At 38.6% G+C, this 24,354-nt stretch overlaps 2 protein-coding genes across 3 annotated transcripts; both read right to left on the bottom strand.

Annotated features, from left to right (window-relative positions):
* Positions 1-38: 38 nt before the first annotated feature.
* capn1a (calpain 1, (mu/I) large subunit a) lies at positions 39-9,530 on the bottom strand. 2 transcript variants are annotated; one of them, XM_037271689.1, is made up of 23 exons: positions 9,382-9,517; positions 7,645-7,660; positions 6,506-6,752; positions 5,891-5,960; positions 5,233-5,351; positions 5,027-5,160; positions 4,706-4,874; positions 3,903-3,986; positions 3,754-3,839; positions 3,556-3,630; positions 3,046-3,206; positions 2,806-2,975; positions 2,706-2,717; positions 2,393-2,604; positions 2,247-2,286; positions 2,104-2,169; positions 1,835-1,892; positions 1,586-1,650; positions 1,373-1,441; positions 1,220-1,298; positions 1,021-1,134; positions 889-947; positions 39-811 (listed from the first exon to the last, which is right to left on the bottom strand). In XM_037271689.1, the coding sequence occupies exons 3-23, from the start codon at positions 6,749-6,751 to the stop codon at positions 785-787; spliced, it is 2,115 nt and encodes a 704-aa protein (XP_037127584.1). In that variant the 5' UTR covers position 6,752; positions 7,645-7,660; positions 9,382-9,517; the 3' UTR covers positions 39-784. The 2 variants fall into 2 exon arrangements, with proteins under 2 accessions (XP_037127584.1, XP_037127583.1); XM_037271688.1 differs by lacking the exon at positions 7,645-7,660 and having other exon boundaries at positions 9,382-9,530.
* An 849-nt stretch (positions 9,531-10,379) lies between these two features.
* On the bottom strand, positions 10,380-22,653 carry LOC119134677 (prominin-1-like). Its single transcript, XM_037271658.1, has 26 exons — positions 22,345-22,653; positions 22,296-22,302; positions 21,160-21,433; positions 20,305-20,366; positions 19,759-19,964; positions 19,558-19,678; positions 19,166-19,229; positions 19,024-19,098; positions 18,279-18,412; positions 17,317-17,385; positions 17,186-17,222; positions 16,933-17,083; positions 16,703-16,855; positions 15,905-16,028; positions 15,759-15,841; positions 15,498-15,588; positions 15,319-15,420; positions 15,075-15,134; positions 14,907-14,996; positions 14,066-14,098; positions 13,929-13,991; positions 13,015-13,074; positions 12,662-12,751; positions 12,468-12,580; positions 12,146-12,215; positions 10,380-10,620 (listed from the first exon to the last, which is right to left on the bottom strand). The coding sequence occupies exons 1-26, from the start codon at positions 22,404-22,406 to the stop codon at positions 10,435-10,437; spliced, it is 2,580 nt and encodes an 859-aa protein (XP_037127553.1). The 5' UTR covers positions 22,407-22,653; the 3' UTR covers positions 10,380-10,434.
* Positions 22,654-24,354: the final 1,701 nt, after the last annotated feature.

The raw sequence follows: 24,354 nt of genomic DNA, 5'->3' as shown, positions 1-24,354 counted from the left end.
TCTTCATGTTATGATGAACACAATGACAAAACCTTAAATTGGAGGTTAATGGCATTATTTATTTATAGTGATGTTATTTAAGGCACAACACAAAACTGGCACATTTTAATTTAGCCGTTCATAGCTAATGACATGAATAAGGCAGTCCAATATCATGATCCCTGTAAATGTTAGCGACAGTGTTTCTCAATGTGAGGCATTTTTGCTAGTAGCTTCCTACAACTAAAATCTTAGTGCAAAGTAAAACCTGGGGATGAAACCCCACATATATCTGATGTTTATTTCTAGCAAGACAATATAAATGTTTTTTAAAGGTCCTATTCTCAAGTCCTTTGCTACCTATGGGTGCAAAATTTAAGTCATTGTAAAAATACCAAGAAAAATAAAGTGGAAAAAAAACTGTAAATCTGATTAGTAAAAACCCAATTTTAAAGCACTAACATAACAAATGTGTTTTTGTTGCAAAATACTGCAGTTAGGACCATTAAAGGCAGCCAACCTAAAATGTTGAAATATCACCATGCAACAAACTTTACATTCTGTGGTTACACACATACTCATGCAGGAGTGATAGCTGCATACTTGAGGTTTGCATAGTTTTACAACTTTTTAATGCGAGACACTTGGCCTGGATGCACTTTTATTATCCGTGTGTGTGTGTATACAGTTTTGCTACTTTGGGTACACTCGGGTGGGAAACCGTTACTGGATTATCAAGGCTACGCGTTAAAACAATCATGGCAGTCTGCAGGCTGCTGCCGTCCCTCACTCGGTATGGTCCTCTTCAACCACACATGGTCAGGTAAAGCCACTAGCAAAAAGAGTAGAGGAGTAATAGAGTTAAGTTGGATGCAATTATTTGCAATTTATGACAGAAACAAAACTCACTTCTATGAGAGTCAATTCAGCCACTCCTGATGACTCTTTGTCAAACTGCATGAAAGACCCTGTGGAAAATAATGCAGTTTTCATGTTACTAGCTGGTAATGGTTCATCCGCAGATTTGAGAATAGTACTCACTAAACATGGACTCAAGCTTGACCAAGCAGCAGATAAAGTTATCAAAGTCAATCATCTCATTCTCCGCATACCGGGCCACCAGAACCTCGTTCAGTTTGTTGTTTAGTTTAAATCCTTCAAAAGCAAAACAAATATGCACATGAGGCTAGATTACGCTCATCACGATGTTTTGAAGTGAAACAAAATTGAGCTTTTCTACCTGCTGCCTCCACAGCAAGACGCATCTCATAGGAACTCATGGCACCTGACTTGTCAAGGTCAAACTGTCTAAAAACAAGCTTTAAGCAAAGAGAAGACATGTTAAGTTCGGTTCATATACTTGTCATGCACGTCAGACATTTCACTCACTCACCAGCCACTTTCGGATCTTATTCCAAAGAATCTGGAACTCCACCACACCTAGACGAGCACTTCCATCCTTCTGATTAAAAATTTGTCATGGTGTTTTAACTCAGCAACCACCGTAAAGCAAAATTTGACACTATTATAGCACCGTGTGGTGAAATTGTATTGCAGGTTTTTTTTAATTATATACATATATATATATATAAACACGGGAGGATACATCCATGAGGTTGACCATGGTTCTGCAAGATTCCAAACTGAAGCCATCCGTCTTCAAATCTTGATCTGAGAGAACACCATAAGTGGAGTTACACAGACGCTCAGAAGAGGCCATTTGCAATTCCATACATACTACAGAGGCACGCTAACATTTCAGTATTCCAGCAGCTAGCAATTTATCATTGAAAATAAATAACATGTCAGTATTCCAGCAGCTAGCAATTTATCATTGAAAATAAATAAAACTCACGGCGCGAGACGACTCTGTTCAGAACGGTCTTCAGCTCCCGAATGGAAATCTCCATGTCCTGAGTAAAAGTGAAGGTAAGCTTTTTAAATGAATTCAATTAAGATACATTATTTTCAAGCTTAACGCATCATCACAGGGCATTGGTTGGAATAGACATTCTATTTCTAATAATGATGTCATTTTCTTTCATTGCGTTATGGCAGTTTGAATTGATGCTTAAGTTTAATGTACCTCCTTGAATAGTTCAGAAAAGGTTTTCCACAACCTACCTCTCCTGCTAGTTGAGCAAACATGGACTTGAAAGAATCATCAATGTCATCTTCCGTTAATTCTTCCTGAAGGGAAGGTGAATTATATTACAGGTTATTGATCATTAGATAAGTTGATATGCTCCAATTTGATCATGTTATACCTCTTCTCCTAAATCGGCCGATATTTCATCATCCAGTTCTCTGCAATAAACAATGACATCACTCTTGGCTTCTGAACATACTTACAACCCTTAAAAACAAACCATTCAACAATACCAAGCATTAAAAAAAAAAAAAAGACACCTACTCAGTTTCTGACTGCTTCTCAGTGAAGACGCGAAGGACAAAGTCAGCCTCTTTACCGGACTCAAAGGTGGAGGGGACGACGAGGTACTCTCCAGGAGGTAGACGGAGCCGTGTGCTCACCTCTCGCAGATTTATGAAAGTCTCAGAGCGAGCGCACGATTGATTGGTCAGAAAGAAATTCTTCTTCAGGTGAACATTCTGGCAGCCTTTAAACTGAGGGCAGTAGGAAAACAATCGGCCATTTAAATATCTTTTCAATGTACGTAGTTGTTATGAGTGGATTTTTCAATATGAATCCTGCCTACTCTGCTTACCTCCTCTGGGATCTGCAAGAATGTGCAAAAGACAATAACAGTCATGAAATAAGCAAAGTTAATAGCAGATTCATCAATCAAGAACAGAAGTCGCTCTCACCTCATACAACGCAAAGCCGATGGTGTGCATATCCTGACCGTGCCGGCGATGTCTGCGCCGATCCTTCTGCATCAGCGCCACCAAGAAACTACAGGCTACCTCATCATCGTCTGGGTCATCATCCTCCTCCAGTAATGTGATCTTATACTGAGGGTTGATCCAGAACGTGTCTACAGACATTGAGGCGTTTCTGTTTAAGACTTGATTCCTGAATTGGTCTTCTCTTAAAAGCGGACTCACTGGGATTGTTCCTGCAGCCTCCAGCTGTGCTGCCCTTCCGCCATGTGCCATGAAACTTGATGGTGTTCCAGTGGCTGAGCGCGTCCTCTTTCAACGCGTCGGCGGTCAGGTTGCAGATTTCAAGTCGGGAAAACTGCCTGAGGAACTCACTGAAGGCCATCCTGAATGGAAAGAAAACCACATTCAGCTCGTGAGAGAAATGGAGCCTATTGAATCTCTTGAATTGTGGTTGCTTGTGCCCTGCGTTTGACTAATGACCAGTCCAGCATGTAGCCTGCATCTTTTCAAAAGTCAATTAAGATACATTAGCTCCCCACAGCCCTAATGAGGACAAGCATTTCAGAAATTGAATGGATGGATACTAAAGCCATTTAGATTTACACAACCAAGTATGGTATAATAGGCCCTACACCCTCGATTTAATTTTTAATTTGGTTTGACTACAAGACTTGAAGTTTTCATTGTTCCACGTTCAGAATTTAATGACCACAGAGTCATCGCAGCACTTACCAGAACTCTCCATCTTCCATCTGCAGATGCACTTCATCCCGTTCAGACGGATCAACTTGGTCCCATTCCGAAGAACTATAAAGAGCAAGGCTGCGGTGTTATAGATGCTACTTTATTTGTCTATCAATTCACGGAATGGGACACCATGACCATGAGAGTTTTTCCGTAGGCTGACATTTTGTATACTTGAAGACTCACTTGTCACTCCAGGCACCGGTCCATTCCACTTGGCCCCAAGGATTACGAATTCGGATTAAACGCTCCAGTCTGCCACGGTAATCCAGCTACATCACACAAACGTGTTCAATAATAAATATAATGCCCAGCAGCGTCCCATTCACACATACCTGCTTCAGCCCAGTGACTGAATAGGCATGGCCCTTCACCAGCTTCTTGAATGTTACAGCCTCCATGTCGAAGGCGCTGGTAATCTGGAATTAAAATGATATGCTGCTTTTCAGGATGAAACCTCAGATGTAGTATTAAACAGGAGTGCTCCTGCTCTGTCATCATCCATTTGTGTTGAATCAAAATAAAACATTTGCATTTACTTTGGAAGACAATAATCGACATTTTCGTCCTCTTGTCCAACATGTTATGATCCATTCAATCAGAATTATTTAAAATTGTTCGTGCAGAAAAATTTATTTCCTGTTGTTGACTAAAGGGATGGAAATTAAAAAATGTTTTTAATCAGATTCATCGATTAATAGACAAAATAATCAACAAATCAATCGACTGGTCAAATAATTCTTTGCAGCTATATGAATACCATGAAACTTTAGCGTAATTATACAATCATATAATTACACCCAATGCAGGTAAACCTATTTGTATCTAGCACAACGATTTCTCATAATAATAATAATAGTTTTGAGAACACCTTTTTGGTAGCCAAAGCATTTTTGAAATATATTTGACTGAATTACTTCATGCTGAGATAATATAGATCATGAATCTACAATCTTAAGTTTGAGTTCAATTGCAGGCATTCCGGAGACTTTAAAAGTTTGCACACTGGCATAATCGTGTGACCATATATTACTGCATCTTGGAGAAGTTTGTTCTACTTAACTTTTCCTAGTCGCAGGAGAAATGTGCAACTTTCCAATTTTATGAAATCAGTGAAGCGAGTGAGTTGAGCACTTACATCAATGGAGCAGCCTAGCAGGGAGCCTCTATCCAGAGCTTTGCTGATAATCTTATACAGATCTCTGGGAGCTTTGCTGAGTTCGTAAGACTCCGAAACGCCACCTGTGAAGTCCTCAAAACCTTCAGTGGTACTTCCTCCAGACAGAGCTTCGTAGGTGCCATTCAGCCTGTTGGACGCAATGCAGAGGAAAATAAAAATATTAACGGGAAAACTGCAGCGCTTCCTAATGTGTTGGAGATTTACGCTTTGCTCTTACGGTACATGCACTCCGCTAAATAATTTAAAGCCAGAGACCGAGTGGCCTTCTAAACGACCTACTTAGCATAAGCCTTCTCCAGCAGTGCACTCCAGAATTCATTGCCCTCAGCAGAATGCACAAACATCAGCTCGCCATCTTTGACAGGAAGTCGGTCATCAATGACGACATCTACCCATTCGCCAAACTGCCAGAACTGAAACACAAACACAATGAGTCAAACTAGCATGACGATCTTGCACAAATTAGAACTTGTCTTTAAAAGTACCTGAAAGTGAAAAATTCCAGCATAGCTATCTTCGAAGGACTGCCCATGTGGGACAACACGATGAAGCAACTTCTCATTCAAAGTGAGAGAAGCAATGGCTGCCAAGAGCCAGCAGTCCCCTGAACCAGAAAAAGTAAATATCATTTTAATGTTTATCCAGTGAGGAGTTAGTGTGTGTGACAAGCAAAGCAGCTAAATGCCCCTGTTGCCATTTACACACCAAAAAAATAGCTTTGCTCAACTAAAAAGGCCCCGATTTCCCCCCCCATTGCATTACATTTAGGAGTATATTAAGATCATCATTTCAGTACAATGAAAGCAAGTGTGATTGGTTGTTTTTCATTATGTGGCTATGAGTGTATCAGCCTTTCTTTCGAAAACAGCAGCGCTCCATTTACTGGCAACGCTAATGAGTGTATAATGGATGTATGGATTGGTTCCACTGTAATATTCTGCACTTTAACATGACATTTAACTTGATTACTTTTGCTCACAACGGTGTAATATTTACCATCATCATTATCCCCACAAGGATTTTAGGTGTGCTGGAGCCTATCCCAGTTGAGTTACACCCGGAACCGGACTGAATGTAATCCACTCTTTGGGATTGTTATGGCTAAAATTCTATGAGCAGGAAATTAGACCAAAGCGTACTCACCCAGTGCTCCTTGACAGATGTCCGTCCTGGTGGCACCACCAACAATGAACTGAGGCTGATTCGCCAGTTCCTCATTGGGAATAAAAAAAAAAAAAAATCTAAGCCATTTTATATACATATTCTGGGATTAATTCCGTATCCTAATAAAAATAGAAATCACACCAGTCTAGATGGATTACGATCATGCCCGCAGACTATTCTTGCATCAAGGCTACGAGGAGCTAATCATGTAAGCAAATGTTCTCAATGTCGGGGAGAACGCGGACAGCTGCAGTGGTCAAATAACCCCCTGCCACAACTTGTCCGATTATGTCTGCATTTTCAGACGTAACGTGTCACTGATATGCTCTTTGCTGTGTTTACATTCCAGTCATCACCACAAACAAGCATGGCTGCAGTCCATGCTAAACTTTATCACAACAATGTAGAAGTTATGTGGATATGGAATCCTTTAAATGCAATGGAGTAAGAAATGCATGGAACGTCTGCCCTCCATTTGTTTGAAACTTTCATTGTTCAACAAAACAATCACGTGCCATCGGAAAAATACATAAGCAAGCTCGTGCGTAATGTACGATTGCAGACAGTCCAATTCATGTCATGGGGTGATCTTACCGTAGGTCTCATCCACTCAACATCTCTGGTTTTTGCAGAGTAGGGAGCGAGCTCCTTGAAGCCGAGCGATTGGGGCTCAGCAAGGAAACAGGGGTCTTCAAAAAGGCAGCCCGACTCAATGCACTGCTGCTTTATTGACTCGTAGTCCTGGTTGGAGAATTGTACCGCCTGCTCGTAGGAGCCCATGCCTTCTGCTCGCAGCCTGTTGGCGTTTATGGTTGCAGATATCCCTCCAACAGGATTCATACTAGCACGAGATAAAAATATGGTAATGGGTGGTGGAGCTCTGAACTATTATTAGTATCAGGAGTGACACAGTCTTGTCAAGAGGGTATGGCACAGAGTTTGAAGAGTAAACATAAAGTACTTGCACTGACATGCTCTTTTCGTCGTTCGTATTCGGTGTCTGTCCAGCTACCGTAATTTTCGGACTATAAGTCGCACCGGAGTATAAGTCGCACCAGCCATAAAATGCCCAAAAAAGTGAAAAAAACCCCATATATATGTATATAAATCGCTCCTGAGTATAAGTCGCCCCCCCACCCAAACTATGAAAAAAACCCGCGACTTATAGTCCGAAAATTACGGTATATTACCCTGACCATATATGGGAAGCATTATATTCACTTGGACTCCATATTATCCAATGCAGAAAAGTATATGATTAATATGAGAGGTCAGGGCGTAGCTCAAAAAGGCTGAGTCATTTTAGCGTGTCAAAAGAGAAGTTGGATTACAAAATGTAATTTTTTGCTTTTGCAAATTACAGTGGAACCTCTAAAGTCGAACGAGCCCGCAGTTGTACAAGTGGTGAGATAAAATACGATTTGCAGAAGTTAACTACTTTTTACACTTGTAACATTCGCCATTTTTATTCTGAGATTCTATTGTATTGATTATGCAACCAATTGTTCTTTGCAATATTTCAAAAGGGTTCAACTGCTGAGAAATCAGAGATTGACCTGTGGGTAGGAATGCAGTCTACTATTCGACCTTAATGGTTCCAATGTAGAAAACAAATCAAAGCGTTAGAGCACATAAGAAAAAGGTATATGGGGAACAAAAATAACATTACTTGGATCAAACCACACAAGAAAACCAAAAGCTGTGTCCTTATAAAGAAGTTAGTAACATGATACCTGATGTGCAGACAGGCTGAGACGGAGAGCGGCACAAAAAGAGGAAAAAAAGAGAAATGTCATTCACTGATGATTTTGAGACAAAGTGCCTTCCTTCTTTATGTAATTTGGACTGCACTGACTTGCTGAAAATGCGGGCACAGCCTTCACCGAGCCACAGTGCACTTTAGTTAATGAACGCTTTCTTTGTTTATTTATCCTTGAATGCATTTGACTGCTCGGTGTTGGAGAGGTTCACAAATCTCCAAGGAGGGCATAATGGCGCTGCGAGGCAAACAGGCCGAGCAGCTGGCTATTAGTTACTCCTGGCAAATGTGGTTCCCAATCAGTACTTTCGCATTAGATTATCTTTTGTGCTGCTCTGAACCACTCAACAGAAACCCAACGAGCAAGGAAAAGTATGTATACAGTCAAGGCGGTGGTGGTGAGCTAACGGTGCTAATGCGGAGGAGTGAGTGATTCATGTAAAATGTTTTTTTGAGTGAAACGTGCAATGGTTACGACAGGAAATGCAGCAGGCAGGTCCAAACAATAAATTTCAAATGAAGGCAAAATATGATTATTTTATCCTCCAATATATTTATTATACTACTGTATTTATTATTTATTATAGTCTATAGTCTGTAATTTATTATACTGATATTAATGTAATAATAATTAATTTCTTATTATGACAATGTGGAAACTCAACGTACACTGCCGTATCCACACTAAATTTATTGGTTGTTAAATAACACACATACCAAAGTCCTTATGGGATGATCTATTGCACTGATATTCATATTTTAGTTGTGATGATCACATAATTGCAAAGGCCACAAGTCTTTAGGTGTCGGTAGTACAGCCAAAGCTGTGGTGAAAGTGCTGTATAAATAAAAATATATTGGATTATATTATTAAGTATAACTAACTGGTGGTTAATAGTTTTGAAATCAGAAACCAATTGTTCAACTACTTTTCAATTTATTTTAAAGGAAGATTGGAGGAAAAAGGGAAAGACAATTTGTGTGTTTGGACAGGAAGGTCCAGATTCGAACTCCACCAACCACGTCGGATTTCCATCAATAATTTTGCTAAAATAAACATTTTTCTGACTTCAATGTTTTTGTAAAGTGCGGTTTTTACAGAGTAGGGTAGAGACCCTAGTAGTGAAGCCCCAGGCTCCACCTCATGCTGCTGCTGCTGCTGCTGCTGCTGCTGCTGCTGCTGCTGAGCCTCTTCAATTCTGCTGCAATAATGTTCTTGTGACTCTGGCTAATGATAAACTCTAGAACTCCAATTCCTGGTTGTTGGCAAATAGCTGATTGACGCAGTTCTGCGGAAAGTGATGTCATGGGAGGGCCTCAACCTTTGTGAAATGCTCGACAGGAAGTCCCAATAATGCTGTCTGGTACCCACCCGCTCTTATCTGCAGCATTGTGATTCAAAACAAAACGCATCTAGTATGCCAGGCATGTTCGGCCTCACAATGTTATGAGCACCTGTTCACATGGCAAGGAGTACCAAGAGTTATTCAGACGCACTTAAAACCTCACACAATAGCACATAACGTCACAATTCAACCCTCAATGCGCCAACTCATGCCGATCTTTAAAGGAGACGCAACTGCGGTGTATTATACAAACACTCCCCCTCTTACATAGCGAGACCCCAGCATACCGTTAGCCGCATATCAATCATAAACATGCACGTAGTTAAATGAAGCAAATGACAATAAACAAAACGAAAAACACTCACCACCGATTTACAAATGAATCTTGTCTTTCCTTGTTGCAGTAGATTGATGTTAATCGTGTAAAATGGGGGAAGTGAAGACTAGCGGTTCGAAAGCCAGGAGGGCAGGTCCAGCCCTCATAGCCTATACACACGCGCGCGCGCACACTGGCACTGCAATAGGAGGGGCATACGCGCGCGCGCGCGCGCACACACACACTCCAGCAACAAACGCATGCACACGAACATGCACACAGCTGCCACTTGAGGCGCTAGTGTGACTGTGACGCGTTGGAGTCAGACCATCCTAATAGTTTTGTGGAGGCTTATGTTATTCAAAATGGATGAATAAAAACGGATAAAATAATGAATAAAAATGATGACTAAAATGTCCCATTAATGTAGATTAGTCATCGTTAACGTGGTTGAGAAAAATGGCCTTGTCTCATTTCGAAATAATTCATGAATCTTTATTCTAGACCACAGGTGTCAAATCTTATTCTCGACCAGTGGTGTCAAACCCAAGGCCCGGGGGCCAGATACGGCCCTCCACATCATTTTATGTGGCCCGCGAGGACAAAATGTGCATCAAATTCGTGTCATTACTAGAATTGCAAATTGTCTTCACTTTTAATACCTTTTCTTTTAAATATTTGACCAGTTTTTACTCGTCTGATTTGAAAACGAGTTATTTGTCAGTTTGTTTTGTAGCTTTTACTGTATGAGGTGCTCATACATTTATTTGGGTCGAGAGTCATAATGGGTCTCCGTAAGAAGCTTGCGGCCCGCGGAAAAAATCCCTGTTCTAGACAACTGGCATTCTTGTTCATTTCCTAAACTAACGGTAATATTGTCATTGTCATGAGAAAAAAAGAAAACGTACACAGCTTCTCTGCTGTACTGGAGACTGAACGTGGTGTTTGCAGCCCGACACTGCTACCTAGTGGCACTTTATAGGTTTTACTAGTGTAATTTCACACGTCAATGTTCAATGCGCGTATAAAGGACCAAAACTGCCAAAATACACAAAAAAAAAGTATAATTTATTTTTCAATATAATTTTCCATTTGATAGTTTTTAATAGGTTACCACGTCCACCTCACAGGAGGATTCGGATCCATTTTTCTTCTCCTGATTCGTCCCACAGCCCCAAAACATACTTGTACTTGGTAGGCACTCCAAATTGTCGCTAGGTGTATGAGTGTGGATGGTCGTTCGTCTGCCCGATGACTGCTGGGATAGGTTCCAGGACTGCTGCGACCCCTAAGGGGACAAGTGGTATAGAAAATGTATTGTTTTTATTTCTATTTTGATTAAAATATTTTTGGGGCAGTTTTGGTCATTATACTGCAGTCTGCAGCTACTCGCTTGCACTGCAAAAGGTATCATTTTTAATGAGTCAACTTTATTTGTATATGAATTTTATCAAACGTAGTTCTTCCATTATACTGGTTTTAAAACACAAACGGTCACTTTTTGTCAAATAAACAACAACAATCATTCATATTTCATTTATTTCATACATGTATTATATGTTCACTTACGCTTTACTATACCTTACTTTGTCAAATGTATTTACAGTGTGTATTGATATTTTAATGTAATGTGATTTTATGCATCACATACTCAATAGGATTTTTCTGTTCTAGTACATCTCGGTATGGGATAAATGTAGAAAATATATACAAATTAATATATCATAAAAAATATCAAAGTACTTCAACAAAAATGAAAAAATGACAGCCCATTTGATGAGCCTGATTGCTCAGGTGGAGCAGCATTTGTGGTACATATTTCTCAGTGCATGTACAAGATACATTGAGGTCCTTTACAACCAATTGATTTTGTAAAGTGTTCTGCATACTGTACACGTTTTCCAACATTTGGGTTGCATCACATCACATTTTGTCCTGTGTCGCTGGAAATCACGTCAGCAGGCCAGATATGCTCAGTTGGCTTGACATTAAATATGCATGCAACTTTTTAACCCAACTACCCTTGCTGGTTAGAGTTGACAATGTGAAACCGGGGGGTTGGACAGTCCCAATATCATCATCCGGTAAAATGTAATGGACGTTAATCAGTCCCATTACCTAATTAGATTGGACATAAATAGTTGTTGAAATTAAATTGTGTCATGATCTGTGTTTTAGTCTCGATTAGTGACTTGTGTCCAGGGTTGCTGATTATAGTTTTTGGTCTGTTTTCAATCTCTGGTTCCTTATCTACCAATCAGCTCTCTCAGCCATTTGTGTCTTGTCGAGTTGTTTCCTTTTGTCTTATCAATTTGCTCCTTCAGTTCCATTTTTTTCCAATCCGGTATGCCAGAGTCCGCTGGCGATAACTTTTGTTTTTTTTGTTTTTTATGTATATTGATATAGTATGATCCCTGCCCTTTTTTTGTTTTTGGAAAATGAATAGGTGGCACAGTGGTCAAGTGCTTGCCACATCCACTTCAGAGTGGAGAGGTCCTGGGTTTGATTCTGATTTTTCTGACCTTTCTGTGCAGGATTTGCATGTTCTCCCTGTGCAGGTTTCCTCCAGGTACTCGATTTCCATCCACAATCCAAAAACAGGCACAGGAGGTGAATTGAGCTCTAATATGTCCTTAGGTGCGATTGCGAGAATGAGTGGTTTGTCTATGTGTGACCCGTGACTGGCTGGCAACCTGTTCAGGGTGTACTACTACTGCCCGAAGTCTCCTGGAATGGGCTCCAGCACTCCCTTGACCCTCTTGAAGCGGGTCGGATAATGGATGGATGGATGATTGGAAAATCAATACCTTTACCTTTTGTTTTTTCCCATTCCGGCTTTGTTTCCTTGATCCTAACTCCAGAACCTCAGGACGAGGACGGTTCCTTAAAAAGAATAAAAGTAGAAGATAGTGTTTATTTAAAAAAAGAAGACTTTTTTTTAGATGAAGCCTCACGACACATCAAACCTCAAATGAGAAAAGGTTCAGAAATGCTAAATCGGAATATTTCTAAATATCTATTTTTTTAATGCAGTGAGAGGACTTAAAAATCATGCAACCCACACGCAGGAAGGCTCAAGTCATTTTTGAAGCCCAGAGAAACATGTTTACATGGATTAAGGATGGATGTACTCACCTTTTGGGTTCCGTGTGCTTCATTCTCCTGTAGTACTTTGCTAGTTTCATGGATAATATAATGCTGGGGATAAAGAAGATCAAGCACCAGCCAAGACTGAACCAGAAGGCATTCTACAAGAAAGCAAAAACACTATCAGAAGTCCTTTGAATCTGACAATGCAACCTCTGTCTTGCATTGTGGTTTTCCCTTACCAGAGATGACACAAGGTACAAACACAGAACGGTGTGAGCAGAGTCTAGGGCCTCAGACAAAGGACCACAACGGCCAAACTCTTCTTTAACCTGATGAAAAACAGTACCCCAAAAAGGTTTGTACAGTAGGTTTGTTACTTTCTAGCTAGTGATGTCATTTGATTTGTTAGCGACCTAGGCGCTTTCCTTTTAACTAGGTTACTGGATGATGATGTATGCTAGGTTTTTACTCGTTTTGTTGCCCGGCCTGTATAATTTTAATGAGTTTGCTGCAGCTAGTTTATTGACTTTATTCACTTGTTATCTTGTTTGCCACGTAAAATAGTTAAGCAAATATGCATCTATTGTCTTACCTGGTTTCCGATGCAGCCTAAAATGTGAGTCATCTCGTCCACCAAGAATTTTTTAAGCACCTGTGGGTAACAAAGAATATTCACAAGGCTAATACTATGAAATCCAGAATATCGTTCCTCAAATACTCTTTCTTTCCTGCCATTGGGAAGAATGTGTGGATTCTCCCAGTTAAGTGGAATTTTAGGTAAATGCGCTGAATTATTAACAGATTCAGTATGACCTTTTTTACCCAAAAGAGCTTTTGCACTCAGGGCGACGAGAAAAGAAAATGCAACTGCAAAAAAATTGACAAAGTTCCTGTCGAGAATATAAAGCTGTGCTTTTTAAAAAACAAAAACTTCCAGATTATTATTATTATTATATAAATAATAATCTTGAACTTTTTGTTCAAAAAATCTTTGAAATAATATGATACCACTATTATTATTATGATTATTATTATTATTATTATTATGTTGTTGTTGTTGGCAGTGGTGTTAGTAGTGTTAGTAGAGTTAATGTTGTTAGTGTGAGTATTCGTATTGGTATTAGTACCATTAGAAGTAATATTATTACAATAATTAACAATAATTAACTATTTCAAGTTTTATATAAAGCTGGAGAAATTATAACAATTTAGTCTAAGATAAGTGTAATGAAGTTATAAATAATGGCAGAGAACCACATATTTATGTAAGCCAAACAGAAATTGTCTTGGAAAATTATAATGAATAAAACTGCAACACGAAATAACTGAAGTGGTTAACAAACAACAGAATATGACAAGAACTATACTACCAAGAAAAAGGCATAAATACATGTATAAATACAAATAACTATTCCAAGGAGACATTAAGTTCCCAAGTGAAAGGGCGAAATGGAGAGATGAGGAGAGAAGTGGGAGGGAGGGGTAGGCATTGAAGACTCTACTCACATCTTTAATTTTTGTAGTATCCTTGAGGATGTCTGCCATGCCCTTCATCGTCTCGATTTTTTTCTGTAGGAGAAGGATGGCAGTTATTTTAATGCATTTAAGGCATATCATCATGTATGAATGGAAAAGGAGCTCACTTTTATCACTTCTATAGAGTCAGAGATTTTGTCCTGCAGAGGAAAATCAGAGAGCATATGTTGAGTGAGGCAAGTGACATTGTACATCGCTTCGCTTGCATTCAAGGATGAAGTGCGTGTTGTTCACTACCTAGCTAATAATGTTTGTTAGTTTGCTTGCTATGTGAGAGTTAGTTATTCATTAGCTAGCGTGTTAGTTGGATGGTTTTACAACTGTTTAGCATGTTTGTTGTCTACGTTTCAAAGCTAGCTAGACGCAATATTGTTTATATTACTATATATAACAAATTGTCAGCCACTCCATGTTATAAACTTTTTTTCTCTCATCAGAGTTTATTCATAAAAAAATGGAAATGTGAGCAGTGTGCGCATCTGGCCGATGTGAACAATTGTCTGGAAGTTCAGAAATAGAATCACCTTTATTCATTCTTACTTTACATTGTTATTCAATAAATACTGAGTTAAACGAAGTACTGGTCTATGCCCTTCTTTGTATTGACACAAGCTCAAAAATACAAAGAAAATTACATAAGTGAATGTTTCTGAAACAGTACTGCAATAATTACTTCCCGAGTATGTTACATTCATAAAGGAGTAATTCTTTTTTTTTTTCCATTTTGTTAATTGTATGTTGGTTTGCTGGTTTTTGTTCATTAATCTGGTACTTTTAGTTGGGCGGCTAGCTATTTGCTTTGTTTGCTAGTTTGATGGTTAACACAGCTATTGGTTTAACTGGCTATTAAATTACTTGGGTGATTGGTTAGTCTAATCAAGTTTATTAGCCAACTACTTAGATATTATGTTGCTAGTTTAAGCAGAGGGTGAAGAGAATGCCACATACTATTTTCGGACTGATCTTGTTTTCTATATCGTTCTTAATTTCAGTCAGGTCCTTGGCTGCCTTTCGTGAAGTTGCAGCTTGGGGATTATGCTGAAGGGTGACAAGATTGTCAGATATATTATTGTTCACTCATCATACCAGACAATTGATGTTGGTGAAGTGACTCACAGGAGTATTTGCCAATTTATTGAGGTCTGTAATCTTCTTGTCCAGTTGAGATGTATCAATCTAATGAAGTCAAAAACAGTAATAAAAAGAACCCTCTCCCCTCCAAAAATGTAAGAAATCAAATTTGATATTAAACTAGCATTTTTATCACTACAAAAGTACCCTTTAAAAGTATAACAAGGACTACATAAAAAATATGAATAATTACAACCCCCCCCCCCACACACACACATTTTCAGCAAACCTTTTGAGGCTTTTTATTGAGACTCGCCGAATCGAAATCAAATGTCAAGGCTATGGTGGGGATATTGATGCCGCTGATGACATCATCAATTTTGCTGTTGTGCTGTGCACAAAGAAGATGTACTTTAAGGTATTTATTCACCTTATCACTACCAACTGCAAAGAGGAGTGAATATTTACTTCGGAGATGTCGAGGTACTTATTAATCTGAGCTCCTGGACCATCCTCCAAGTGGAGCGTGTGCCAGAGAGCCATGTTTTTCCCACAGTCCCTGCATACACAAATATCAAAGCATGGCGCACATGAACCGCCGTTAGCGGGCGTTGCCGTCACCCTTCGCACCTCATGTGCAGGGATGTTTCTTATTGGACAATTATTTGCACACGCCGATATATGCTGAGTAGTATTGGAGAATAAACGTGGAGGTTTATGTCTACCTACCTGTATATATCAGAGGGGTTGAGTTTGACCTTCACTTTTAAAACTTTAGCCAAATCCATCTGAGGTACCAGTCTCGGAATAACCTGTCATGAAGAGAAAAAATGTCACTCATCTGCATGTTTTTAAAGATTTTACACACACTTTACCTCGAGCATTTCTCCGCTGCTCCAGGGGCGACAAACCAGTGCATGAACGTTGCCGCCCACCAATAAGAGCAACGTCACAGGCAACATGAGCAGCCACGAGAACAGAAAGCTCCAACTTGCACCACTGAAAACAAGTTCAAACTAATTTGAACAGTATGAATTGACCACTCATATGCCAATCGCATTACTTCTATTACTTTCTGTGGAATTTCTACTCACTATTTGTAGAAAAATTCACCTACTGCCAATTTTTGAGCTCTTTCCATAATGCTCTTATGCCACATTAACCCTGGAAAAAAAATCCTCTCCCTGGTATCTGCACTCCTCAGCATGTCTAATTGTGTACTGACATCTGATTTTTTGAGCAGCACAACGTTTTCTGTGCGGGGTTGCTTGTGCAGACCAAAAAAACATTTGGTCTACTGTTTTCCTTGAAATTGACTGTTCCTGTTGCCAACCTCTTCTCTTCACAGCAGATTTTGAGAGAGATGACAGGGACTGTAGTATTTCATTTCTTCCACTTGGTGTCACTTCAGAACAAAACACTGTCACAAGCCTAAGCTATAGGGTAGCCCATAAGTGATTTAAAAAACCCACGAAAAAAACCCAAAGCACTACCAATAAACTTCAAGTCACAGTCACGATACATTCTGCAGGCCGCAAACAGCCCCTGAGCAGCGGGTTTAAGACCTGTTTTAGAGATTTGGCCAGTGTCTCTTAAAGGTAGTGTAAAGCCTGCAGCATGGGCAAGGAGAGGCGGTCATCTACTATCTTTTTTAATTCTGGTACAGCACTCACACCATGAAGGAAATTCCACCACAATTGGCGATGGAGGACCGCTTTGTGGGTTCTTGAGGTTCTTCCAGACCGATGCGTCCCAGGATGAGGCCCAGGAGGTTGCACAGGACCACCACGAGGACGGCGAAGGACAGGGATATGCACACACGCCACCTAAAAAGATCGAGAAAGAAAGAAAAAATATCTCCTCCTTCGGGTCATTGATGACAGGCGCTCGGGGATCTTTTTACCAGATGCTGTCGACGTAGTCCATCCAAGGCATGTACTTATTGAGCTTCCTTTGTACCTTGTCCAGAGGGGTAAGTATCATGTCTATGTCAAAAAATTTTTTCATGTTCATCTGCGTTGTGATCTGGTCTTTGACGGAATCCAATTGATCGACTAAAGATAAAAGGGGACAAGTTAAAATGAATATATTAAATATAAAATATATGATGGAAATTGATACTCGGCAAAGGCAACGACAGCATCACGGTGACTCACAGTTCAAGTTCTTGAGGGTGCCTTTGAATTCATCAATCTACAAAACAAGTCAGATAATGGATGGATGGATGGATGGATGGCTGGATGGGTAATAATGATAATGAGTAGATGAAATTGTGGAATTGACTGACCTTCGTCGTTGGATTATTATCGTTCAACTTTTTTTTAGCGTCATTTAGTGTCGTCGTTAAACTTGCACCCTTAAACAGCAAACAGAAGACAATGTTGTAGAATTGTACCACATCTTGCAATATTTTGTGCATGCATCAACATAACAATATAGTATAGTCAAGACCAAGCAATCATTTAGTAGAAATGGTAGTTTGAAACGACCCGACCCCTCTTTCTAGTACCACATTGGCACCAGGTACTCAAGATTAACTATAACAAGGAAAAGAAAGTGGGGTGATGAACATTGCTGCAGTGTCGATGAGCAAATGTAACTTTTTCCTTTTAGCAGGTTGCAATTACTCTGATTTTTGCGTCTTTTTCAGTGTTGGGGGAAGCCTCATTTGACGCAATACTGTACAATAATTACTTTCAGTCGTTCAATGCTCTAAGGGTGTGGCTTCGAACCTTTTTTCAATGATGTAACCACTGTAAACTATTTTATATATTAGCCAAGTACCCTCTAACAAATGCAAAGTTTTTTTTTATGAATTTAAAGATTGAAAACATGTGGCATCATTGTCTGATTCATTTAATGTTGTCATTGTATCTCTATAACCAATTGTAATAAAAATATTGAACTATAAAAAAGTTAGAAAAAACATTATATTGTAAATATATGTGCCCATAAAATATTTGTTGTATTAGCAGTTTTTGCTGTTATCTTTTAAAAGAAGAAATAGTTTGTTTTTGTCTTAAGTGAATACCCATTTTATAATTAAAAAGAAGACTGACAGCAATCGTAACAGTCAACACCGCTGTGCATTGTTGAACAAAGCCAAGTGTGTTTGCATTCAGTGTGACATTTTAGTGAGACACTTGAGCTGGTGCTCAAGTGCATGGATTCTTTTGAAGTATATTTTAAAATTTCTCATATCCCCAAAGTGCCTCAGTAAAAGCCCTGTATGCTAATGGTTTTACTTACTTGATTAGAAGAAAAGCTCACGCCAGTTACTTTTTGATCAGCAGGAAGTTGGTCTTGGACCTTATTAAATTTAGTTTCCACATTCTTCGTTTCTTTATCCAGCTCCTCCTTCAAACTAATAACTGTATCCAGAACTATGCATGCAAAGGATAAGTAAGTACACTATTAATCATAGGTGTTCACATCATTTTAAACAAAATAGTTATCAGTCAAACTATTCTAAAAGTGGAACGAGTTACAGAAAAATTCTGAAAACATATTATGTATATTTAATGTTGTCATTTTTATCAGGGCAAAGATTGGCTTTCACTGTTGATGTAAAGACATTATGTATTAAATGTTTGTCAATCACACAAGCCTACATGTCATTTCTAATCATTTCCATGCACACAAAACTGCTTAACATGAACAAGGTATCAAAACAAAAAGTACCTACAGGTACGCACCGAGAAACCCAAAATGAAACGACTGATTTCCCTATGTAAAAAAAACGACACATCTACTCACTTAATATCTGCCTTCCAAACAAAAGCAATCTACCTATCAAAACAAAAATTCAAGAGCTACTGTCCCAATATTCCGCAAAAACTACCTTATCTACATTAAATAGAAAAACTACCTGCCCAAATATAGTCAACTATTTACTTACCTAGCTACCCACCAATCGACACAAAAACTTCCAGATGTGCAGTATGTCTAATAAAACGACCCAACTTTTTAAAGCAGTTCAGAATATTGGTCATACCTATCAGCAGCTCTCCGTGCGCATCAAACGCTGAGTTGTCTCCAAAAAGCTGGCTCTGAAGCTCAGAGTCACTTTCTGACAAGAAACATATTACGAAGCGGTTATCACTCAACATCAATACATTCGAATTGACTCTTGTTACCCTTTATCTTTTTTGGAAGCCTGTCCACAAGTTCTTTGCTCTGGTCCGCCACATGGTCGATTTGCTGTAAACAGGAAGACCACTTTAAACATATTAAACATGAGGCTCTTGTCAAGAACATTGGACATCATAGTCTGACAGTGATACAGTACTGAAAAGCACTTTGTTCATGCTGTTAGGTGATTTGGACAGCCAGCTCAGTCCATTTTTCGCATGTTTATTCAATATTTTACCACATAAGTCAATTGAGAACACTTTCTCATTTCCAATGGCAACCTGGAAGCAAGGTGTGTGAAGTGTCTTGCCCAAAGACACGACGACACGTGACTGATAAGAGCTAGGATCTACTGCCTGAGCCACGGAGCGCCGCAACAAGATGTGACTTTTTGTACCTTGGGAAGATTGTTGATATAGTCCTTCAAATTATCAAAGGTGTTGTTGATTTTAGTTTCGGTCAGATTCAGTTTCACTTGGAATTCCCGGTAACTTCCAAACATGCACATGTTCCCGGCACTGCAAACACACAGCGCAAAATATGGAATGCATCATACGTAATGAGGCCAACATGGTGTCATTTGAATAAATTGACTTACAAGAGAAAGATAGTGACGATGACAGTGCTCCAATATAAGTTTCTCCTCCTACTGAAAATGGCGCTCGATTGTTTCTGGTACATGTCGCCACCACACCAGCCAGCACAGCGGCAGCAGGCCATCATAGAGCCCACAGTGGGCATCAGGAGGATGTAGAGGATACCGATGACCGTGCACACAACGAAGCCCCTCTCGTACTCCATTACCTGATCATGAATAAATTGGGCTTACTTAGATCATCCATCATCCACTATCAACTGTGGGCTGTGTACATTGTCATTAACAGGACTGTCTCAGAAAATTTGAATATTGTGATTTAAAAAAAAAAAAGTCATGCATTCTGCATTCATTACAAATCAACTGAAATATTGCGAGCCTTTTATTCATTTCATTTTTGTTTTTTTAATTGCATTACAGAAAATAAAGAACTTTATCACAATATTCAAATTTTATGAGACAGTCCTGTACATATATGTATTGTTAAATGTAAATAGATGCAAAACCAAAGCCTGCTGAGCATTGAATGGCCATTAAGAAAGCACTCACTTCATCTTGCATATCTTGTATTTTCAGCTTTGTCCAATTTGCCGCAAACTTTTTGACCAGATCTAGATCGAGGGATTCAAGCAGAGGGAAATGGTAAAACGTTTTTTTTTTAATCACAGATCAATGCACCTAAGGTATTATACCAGACTAAACAAAATTATAACATTTCAAAAAGGGATGAGTAAAAGTTTATTTTGCTCCAAAGAATGAAATCTGTGCCATTTTAACAGCAGAAATGTGAGGGTTTTTTTTTTTTTGCTTCCTGCTAGGAAACCATGACAAGGTAAATAAATATACTTTGTTAGATGCATCTTTGTCATTGTCATTTCTACATACTTTTTGCTTTATAAATGCTTCACACCCAAATTGCCAAATCTTTTCAATCTTTTGGAGGAAAAAAATGAAAAATATGGTGTGATCTGATGAACTAAATGACCACACATGAAAACCTACTCCATCCCACTAAAAGCAAATACATTTTACTTGGGAAGGATTTTTTTTTTTTTTTAGAATTTCTCAATGCATACTAATCAACTTCTTTTATTGAACTGATTTAAATCCAAATTGCTCTCCTTTCCCCTGCTATAAAAAATGGTCACCATTCAAAACAGTTGAATAGTTTTAGAAAACAGTACTGTAGAAAACAGTTCGGACAAACCTATTTTTTATCTTAGTATGAATATTTTTTGATCATAGTTTATTTTATTGCATGCATTATAGTCTTAGTGTTTTTAGGTATTTTCATTATTTATCCTTAATTTTACCGCAAAAAAAAAACTTTGTTAACGTCTTCACTGACAATGATAATAAAGCAAATTCTGATTCTGTTTAAAGTATCCGCAAAGCAATACGAACCTTCAGGAAAGTCTTTGGGCTGGACAACTTTGATAAAGTCACTGACCGTCCTCGACATGAAGCTGCCACTCTTGTCAGAGATGTCATGGTACTCAGGTAAAGGCAGGGACGATAGATTACATTGTAACTTTTGTTCTTCTGCTGAATAACACGCCACAATCCAGAATCCTACAGCCCCCCTCAACACTGCAGCAATACTGCGCCACATCTTGCTGGCCTTTTTCTCCTTGGATTGGTGAAAGGGACTATGGGTCAACTTGGGGGTCAGTCTCACCTGCAATCAACATTACACAATTAGTTCACATAGAGGAATCACACACACAGTGAGGAACCTAAACAGGCACTCAGACTTGCTATACAAATAAGGGGGAAATAGCTGACTTTTAACAATACTGGTGAATAACAGGAAGCATTACAAGATGTTAGGTGAGTTTCTGTGTTTGTTGAGTAAACACAATGAAATGGTGAGCACACCCTAAACACCGGCATACGAGAGCAAACTGGTTTGATTCCAGCAAGACACTGCAAAGTACGTAAAGACTATTCTCAACCCCTGCTGGAGAAAGCATGGATAAATCCAATACAGGTTTTTGAAAATATTTGAATGCTACAGTCTACGTGGACTGGATTAAAACCAATTACACACTTGATTGATGACCGAGTAATATCCTAGGTGAAAATGATGGTGGTGTCTACAGCCCCGGTGTGCCAACTTTAAAATGTTTGTTATTTTGCAAATGTGACATTAAGTGAAATAGACCATTCTAATTCATGTTGACGGCTAATAAATCGATCAATTTATCCCGGCTGTGTTCTCTGTAGCAGTTCATTGATTCTATTGATGCAATGACTGTATATTTCTTTTAAATAGGGTACATGTAAATTATGATTGTATATTGATTGATTCATTGATTCACTTTATTTCTTCACACATCATTGATCATTATTACATGTACATAGATCATGACCATATCATGATCATATCACATTAGTATATATGAAAAAAATGAAATAAACATTTTACGTACTCATTTATGTTATCGATATTGTGGTAGTAGTGTTGCATTATAGCCACAAATTAGACAATTTAGTTGAGTTTTGATCTTTTTTACATCATTATATGTAGTACCACCTACCTTTAGGATGAATCATATGAGTCCTAATACTTTGGTGGATATTGAGCACATGCATTTAATTTCCTCAAACCATGTTGATAAAAAAAAACAAAATAAAACTTCCATGATCATTTAAAGGAATCAAGACGCAGCTCAAGGCACAAAAAAGTTCCAATTCTGACGGGGGTCCCACTCCAAGCCAATATAGTCCACCGGTTGTTAAGTTGAATGTGTGCTCTGCCACTGGGAGGAGAGTGAAGGAAATAGAGGCACTAAAAAAAGTGAGTGAGTCAAGTCACGGAAGAAGAGCAGAAATGCTCGGTGAATCATCAGTTGGTATGAAGTTGCTGCTCCTTTATGCTAATTCCTTTTGTTCTAAGTTGTGCCATTAGCCTGATTCCATAATGTACCAGTTGCCGTTACGTGTTTTGTCCTGTTATGTCAAGCTTTCTTCCATGGAGAACGTCTAGTTTTCTTAAGTGTGCAGCCCTGATGTTAAATACTTTTACTTTTCAACTTTTGTGTCATGTCTACTTCTGAGTTCATACCTGGCTCCACAAGTAACAAGAAGAGTGTAAAGAAAGTAACTGGAATTGAGTTGAACTGCATTGTGCTCAAAGATAAGCGCAGAGCAGATACAAATGAACCCCAAAATATTAGACATATCATGCAAAATATGAATATCTTGTGGCCTGGAGAGAGCCAGGAGTGAAGTATCTCATTTGCATTTAAAGAGACTGCACCAAAATAGCTTGCTCTGAGATCCTCCTCAGATCCGGGGGTAAAAGAGAGACCTATGATGCTATGATGATGAGGAATTTAGGCAAAAGCTTTGTTGTTGTTGTGACCACGACTGAATGAGTAAAACGTAAAGGGAATTGAATTATAAGCATATGTTAAGATATGATAGCCACTAACCCATGCAGCAACACATGTAGACACAGTATAATAAGATGAGAACGTGACACAATTGGATCATTATTGTTCATTCACAAGGCTGCAAGAATTTGTGACAGAAAAAAGACACCAACAGCATGGTGACAAGCAATTGTTATAATTAGGACCACAAAAAGTGTAGGCAGGCAATAAAATCTCAAAGGGGATCTTTTTTTTTTTTTTTTTTAATGTTTTTAAGCTTATCACTTATCTCTAATATCTGGTTATTTTGTGTATGCAAATAAAACAGAACAATTACCTCAGCTATTGCAAATGTATTAATTTATGTATGTAAAAATGATTTAAGGTTTAACTAGAAATAACATGAAACAAGTTTAAATGGGGTTCTTCTTAAAATGACACATTCGAGAAAAAATACAGCACATTTGCTAAAAATTATTTTGCAGTATAAATTAAGGGGAAGTAACCCAAGAGAATGTTTATAGCCTCACACTAGTTTAAATTCTGATTAACATTGCGTTTGTAGAGTGATACGAGTTAAATATGCATCGCCATCCAATGGGTGAACATTATCTAGGGGTATTACTATTAATTAGCTAATACATTAAGCTTGTTATTTTGCCTGAAAAAAATTATTTCATTAAAAAAAAAACGCCATTTCTTTAGGTACACGTTAAATATCGCAATGACATCAGTGTGTCTGCATAGAAAATATTCTTGTAAAGACATTTTTTTTTGGTTGACTTTTAAGTATTTGACAAAAAGTTGATCATACTCACAGCTATTGGGGTACCTCTCGAGAAGCGTGTTCTTTAACGACTGCTATTGTAAACGAAGGTAGTTTTGGCCAAGCAAGCGTAAACTGACTACAACCAAGAAGTTGTGTCAATTTGTCAATATGTGAGCAAGAACGAACAAGACTCCGCGTGTGACGTCGCTTCGTCAGCATTAGTCAATTAATGTCGTCATGACGTATGTCTTATACCGTTGATTCGTCTATTTGTTTCATCATGTTGTTTTACTGAAACGAAAATGAGTGAAATGCTTTGAAGGTCACACATTTTCGTTGGCAGATTTGTTTGCATAAATTAGAGTGACATTTCTTTTATATTACGCCATCTTGACATATGACAAATAGATGTGAGTTCTGTCGTCAATTGACGTCACAGCCGCCTTAAAAAAT

Source organism: Syngnathus acus, chromosome 15 (genome assembly GCF_901709675.1).
Source record: "Syngnathus acus chromosome 15, fSynAcu1.2, whole genome shotgun sequence".
Lineage (NCBI taxonomy): Eukaryota > Metazoa > Chordata > Actinopteri > Syngnathiformes > Syngnathidae > Syngnathus > Syngnathus acus.
Note: the sequence above shows the minus strand (reverse complement) of the source record. Positions and strands in the feature narration are given on the sequence as shown.

Bases quoted from the DNA above. Each gene is read 5' to 3' on its own strand.
- capn1a (XM_037271688.1), bottom strand. From the start codon at position 6,751: ATGAATCCTGTTGGAGGGATATCTGCAACCATAAACGCCAACAGGCTG. The intron at 2,976-3,045 runs GTGAGTCCGCTT...CAATGTCTGTAG, and splicing joins AGGCTGCAGGAACAATCCCA to ACACGTTCTGGATCAACCCT. The intron at 1,135-1,219 runs GTAGAAAAGCTC...TTGCTTTTGAAG, and splicing joins TCTTGCTGTGGAGGCAGCAG to GATTTAAACTAAACAACAAA.
- LOC119134677 (XM_037271658.1), bottom strand. From the start codon at position 22,406: ATGATCATGGAAGTTTTATTTTGTTTTTTTTTATCAACATGGTTTGAG. The intron at 16,856-16,932 runs GTAAAAAGATCC...CGATCTTTTTAG, and splicing joins GACTACGTCGACAGCATCTG to GTGGCGTGTGTGCATATCCC. The intron at 12,216-12,467 runs GTGAGTACATCC...ATTCTTTTTAAG, and splicing joins AAGCACACGGAACCCAAAAG to GAACCGTCCTCGTCCTGAGG.